The sequence below is a fragment of the Clarias gariepinus genome, chromosome 2 (assembly GCF_024256425.1).
Source record: "Clarias gariepinus isolate MV-2021 ecotype Netherlands chromosome 2, CGAR_prim_01v2, whole genome shotgun sequence".
Lineage (NCBI taxonomy): Eukaryota > Metazoa > Chordata > Actinopteri > Siluriformes > Clariidae > Clarias > Clarias gariepinus.
Genome location: NC_071101.1, coordinates 50,657,328 through 50,662,786, shown reverse-complemented (window position 1 = coordinate 50,662,786; position 5,459 = coordinate 50,657,328). Strand labels below are relative to the sequence as shown.

The 5,459-nt window shown below is 35.3% G+C and overlaps 1 protein-coding gene across 1 annotated transcript; it reads right to left on the bottom strand.

The window, feature by feature from the left end:
• Positions 1-1,878: 1,878 nt before the first annotated feature.
• LOC128506523 (trace amine-associated receptor 13c-like) lies at positions 1,879-2,871 on the bottom strand. Its single transcript, XM_053477030.1, has one exon. The coding sequence runs from the start codon at positions 2,869-2,871 to the stop codon at positions 1,879-1,881; it is 993 nt and encodes a 330-aa protein (XP_053333005.1).
• Positions 2,872-5,459: the final 2,588 nt, after the last annotated feature.

Below are 5,459 nucleotides of genomic sequence, written 5' to 3'. Positions count from 1 at the left end.
GGGACATGTTTCGAAACAGCTCCAATGACAGTTGACAGCTTCAAATTCCTTGGTGTTCACATCATGCAGGACCTGTCATGGTCCTGTCACAGTAATACTGTGGTAAAAAAGCTCTGGCAGCATTTCTACCACCTCAGTCACTTAAGAGACTTCAGACTGCCCTCCAAGGTGCTCAGGAACTTTTACTCCTGCACCATAGAGAGCATCCTGATGGGAAACATCTTAACCTGGTTCGGGAAAAGCAGCATGCAGAACAGACGTGCTCTACAGAGGGTGGTGCATTCACCAAACGCATCATCTGCACGAGCCCCCTGACCTGCACTCAGTCTTCAGCAATGGGTTTAGACCAAGGCCAGGAAGATTGTGAAGGACCTCAGCCACCCCAGCAATGGACTGTTCTCTCTGTTGCGGTCAGGAAAGCGATTCCCTGAAGACCAACACAGAAAAACTGAGGAGGAGCTTCTTTCCCGCAGGCGATACGGTCTCCTAACCAGATCCCTACTCAGGATGAAAGAATCTCTGCATCTTTGCACATTGCACAATTCACAGTTATGGACATTTTATAGGACTAAACCTCTCTGCATTTTTGCACAATACATAGAAATGGACACCCATGCACAGTTGCACATACCGCAAACATTCATGGTACATAGCACATTTGAACTTTTAAACAGATTATGGACATTTATGGACTACAGACATATACACACATGCATATTTACACTGGTCATTTCCAGTTATTCCATTTAAATTCATCTTTATATTTTTTTCTCATTTGTATAGATACGTTTTTTATATTTCTTATATATTTTTTTAGTTTTTTTATATTTTATTCTATTTATTTCTTGTTAACTGTTTTTTTTTTTTACATTTTTAAGGTCACAGGCAGCTGTTTAAGCATTTCACTACATAGCGTACTTTGTATGACTGTGTATGTGACAAATAAAATTTGTCTTTGAAAATTTTCCAATTTGAATTGGAATTATAACTCCATATTTGGACAAGCATTTTACACAAACAATGGAGCTAATTGTTTACATCAGCTACAGTATGTGTCCAAATATGAATGAATGAACAAGCTAAATTTATTATGCTAAGCGCTAGTGCTGTGTTTAATGATCTACATTTACACTCAGCTCTGCATTTTTCCAAAACTCTCCAATAGTATTAGAACTGCTACAAAGCTATAAAGCTACTGTTTACTGCCCTAAATAGTAACATTCATAATAAGTCCTGGAGCTGCACCGGCATGGTTGTGTTCACTGTGTTCATGTCAGCCTCAAAACCCCATAGTGCCTTGCATATTAGCTTTAGCATTTAGCTTGCAACTTAAATAAGAGATTTCTCGAGAGGAAAAAGTTGCACATACACACAAAAAAAAAATGCTTGTACATCGAAAAAATCATACACAGGAAAATCATTTCCCGTAATCATATAAGGGAAAAATCATACACATTTACAGAAAAGATGCCTAGCCCTATGTGGGCCACCGTAGTTTTAGGCAGAAAAGCAATTCAGTGTGCACAATATATCAAACCTTGAACTGAATGGACTTTAAAAGTAAAAGCCACTTTGTGTTCCAAACTTTAACTAATGTTTCATTAAAATAGCAAATGTATCATTTGAAATTATTTTCTACTTTTCCTTCTTACCATCTTAAAAGTTTCTATAAACTACATATGAAGAGATAGGTTTACTTTCTTTATGATATAAACCACACATAGTACATTTCCATAATAAAATGTTAACATACACATATACATACCTTATATTGTCTGTCTGTATCATATTGTGTGAATGAATTCATGTACAGTATATTTTTGGGCATACTAATATTTAATATTTATAATTTTGTGCTTTTTTATAATAAGTAATAATTCATGAAAGGACATTGATTAATTCAGAGTTTGTCTGAAATATTTGCAGAGTAATAATTATTTTTATGCATCTCCTAAACCACGGGTAAAACAGAGCATAAATAAATGGATTAATTGTGGAATTAAGATACATTATTACAAGGACTTTGTGAAAAATTTCTCGCTGTTGGTCAGTAACATTGCCTATTAAACTGTAAATGAAATATGGAAGTAAACAAATCAAAAACACAGACACTAAAATGCCGAGGACTTTAGCTGCTTTTCTCTCAGATTTCATAGAGTGTGAGGTGATTTTCTGTGTTTTAGGTCGTGTGTGATTATTAAGCTCTCTGATAGCAGTGGCATGTTTCTTAGCAATCACAAAAACTAGAGTATACAATGTAATTATTACAAAAAGGGGAAATATAAATGAATATATAAGAACAATTACAGTCCAAACCTCATTTGGAACTGAGACACACTCCCCGGGACACATTACAGCACCTGTGTAGCTCCCACTAAAATAAGCGAATACTATGTTATATACAAGACATACACACCAGTTAGTAGAAACCACAATGCACATTATTTTTACCGTGACTGTGCTTGTGTGGAGAAAAGGGTTTGACAGAGCCAAATATCGATCTGCAGCGATTAAAGCAATATTATAGATGGACTGGTTTCCTAGAAAAAAAGAAGTGATCATCAGAAACATGCAGCTGCCTGTATTAAATATCCAGCATGACTCAATTTTCCAGATAAACAATGGCGACATCAACAAAGAACCAATAAGGAAATCTGACACAGCCAGAGAGAGCACAAACATGTTAGTTGGTGTGTGAAGCTGCTTGAAGTGAAGAACAGAGATGATGACGAGCAGATTTCCACACACTGTTAGCAGAATCAGAGCAGCTGAACACACATACAGTAAGATATAAACTGCAGGAGACACAGATCTCCCTGGACAAGAGAAAGACTTACAGCGATCAGACTGATTAAACTCTGTCAGGTTCATGAATATAGAATTTCTTTAATGTTTAAATGCTTATATTTGTGAAATATCTCAGGAGTGGATTATAACAATGTAAAAGTCTAACTGTCACACTCAAAGTAACTGTGGCTCAAACTGCTCTAGTGCCTTTATAGTTTGCAAATTGAACACACTCCCTGGGTTTGAGTGACAGCCCAATCAATGCTGCATGATATTATGTCTTGCTAGACACCTAGTGGTTACTCACCAGAGAATTAACATTCTTTGTGTGAACCAGTGTCTCAGCCCATTATCACACTAAACTCAATTTATTGTTTAAAATAACTAAATGAATGAACAAACAAACAATATGAATAAAAAGGGGTTATATACCATTACCAGGTACATTTTCTTTAAAAAAAACAAAACAAAAAACAATATACATTTTAATTGAAGGTCCTGCACCTGCCTACAACACAACAAACAGTACTTGTGGCCTGATTCACACAAATGAAGGCTTACATTACTTAAACCCCCTTTGCACTTTCTTCCAACAAGGAAACGTCAATCTGTACTCACACGTCGTCATGCTGCTGTTATAGGTCTTGTTATATCATCCAATATACAGTATAAGATGTTCATTTAAACACTGTAAATCCCTTCTAAATATACAAGATATAAATGATTAGATCATACAGTATGGATCATGTTTAAATACTACTTACTAAATATATAAAATCAACTATTAATAAACATGCAAATGTATGTGAATAGTTTATGAAATATTTCAAAAAATAATGATTTAGAAACATAAAAAGCTCCCAATACCTTAACAACAATATTTAATGAGTACCATAACAATAGCCCTAGTTAGCTGGAGTTTTTACTGGATTACTCAGGTCTTAAATTTTCCTATAAACACTTGTGGAGCTGTAATGTACAAAAATGCATACAAATGCTCGGTCTACATTTCATGTGAACACGCATTGAAAATAGGTTTTGCACTTTTTTTTTGCTCTCTGAAAACACCGACTTCATAAACATAGTAATAAAATATGTCTTTTTTGTTTTGATCAGCAGGTTTTACTTTTCTTCGATGACCTTTAGTAGTTCACCTAAATATTATCACAATTAGAGAAGGGTTGTAGGAATTCTGCTTATGTTTTATCCACTCTGCTAGTGGTATTCTTAAGGAAAATATAGTAACTCTGGAGGCCAAATTTGGAGGTTAATGGTGACCATTGTATTTACTCCCATTTTGTGCAGCCGTGGTACAACCTCCAGTAAACCATCCAACATTACAGGCAATTTGTAAATGCCCATTAGTCTAATCTGCATGTCCTTGGACAGAGGAAGGAAACCAGAGTACCCAGAGGAAACCCACTAGGCACTGGTAGAACATGCAAACTCCATGCACACAGACCAGATGATTAAACCATAATAGCAGCAATTTAACCTGACTTTGAAAATTAACGATGTCTTGAAACACAATGCAATAATTAGTTCTACTTATAGCAAAAGAAATCATGGGTTGTGTTTAGAGGGGTTAAAAAGCTATACAACACATTTTATGATAAGAAAAATCTCCATCTTTTCCATTTCAGGGGTTTAAAAACTGTAACTGTATATCAATTGGCTCAGGTGACACCAGGTTTCACCAGGACTCCTATTGATGTCTTAGCTGAACTCACACCTATACACTCTGATTCCTCACACAAAACATTGCCTTTTGTAAAGCTGTGAGTTCGCACGAACATTTTACATTTGCTAAAAGGTACAGTATAAACACATTTCAGCCATTTACAGACAATGTGCATTGTGCTGTTTTTTTTTTTTTTTTATCTGAGTATTTTATGAGTGAATTAAAGCTGCACACATGGCACTCACTTTCACTTTGCAAATGGCAACATTTATTATATGTTTTGTTAAATTTCTGTGGGATCAGTCATAATATACTTTGATCACAAATGATTATTTAATACTGGAAACAAACAGCAAAAAAGGATGATAATTACTGTTATTTAAAAAAAGCCTAAAGCGCTTTGCGTGGATTCACTCGAAGAGTCATTTTCATAGGGAAAGATTCTTATTTTCTATATTCTTGTTAAATAAAGTCCTTCAGAGCATGCTATATTATTTCAATGGAATTCATATGAGGGGGTTCTGTGGGAATCTCTTTTCACGTTTCATTCACAATAAGTGTAAAGTTATCAAACTGGTTTTGCTGGTTGCAAATAGTTTTTTTTTTTAAAGATGAATTAACAAGACAGCAGACATCTGCCTTAAAAAATCTCCAGCAAAACAAAATATGTACAAATATTATACGGATAGTTAAATTAGCAATTAAATCAGATTGGATTTGATACTTTTCGATTTTGATACAGTAGTCTTGGGCAGTGGTGGACTGGCCATTTGGAGCACCACAAGTTATCCTGGTGGGCAGCTGGCCAATATGGGCTGGCCTGGTCAATACGGAAATATATTGAAAAATTACAGAAACTATAATATTGTATCCCTTTTCTATGCAGATAAATGAGTGCATTGAAGGCATGGGTGCCACTGTGTTTGCGCACCCCTAGTCTTGGATACTTGGATACGTAGTAAAGCAACTAAATTATAACACTCAGAACTTT

Bases quoted from the DNA above. Each gene is read 5' to 3' on its own strand.
- LOC128506523 (XM_053477030.1), bottom strand. From the start codon at position 2,871: ATGAACCTGACAGAGTTTAATCAGTCTGATCGCTGTAAGTCTTTCTCT.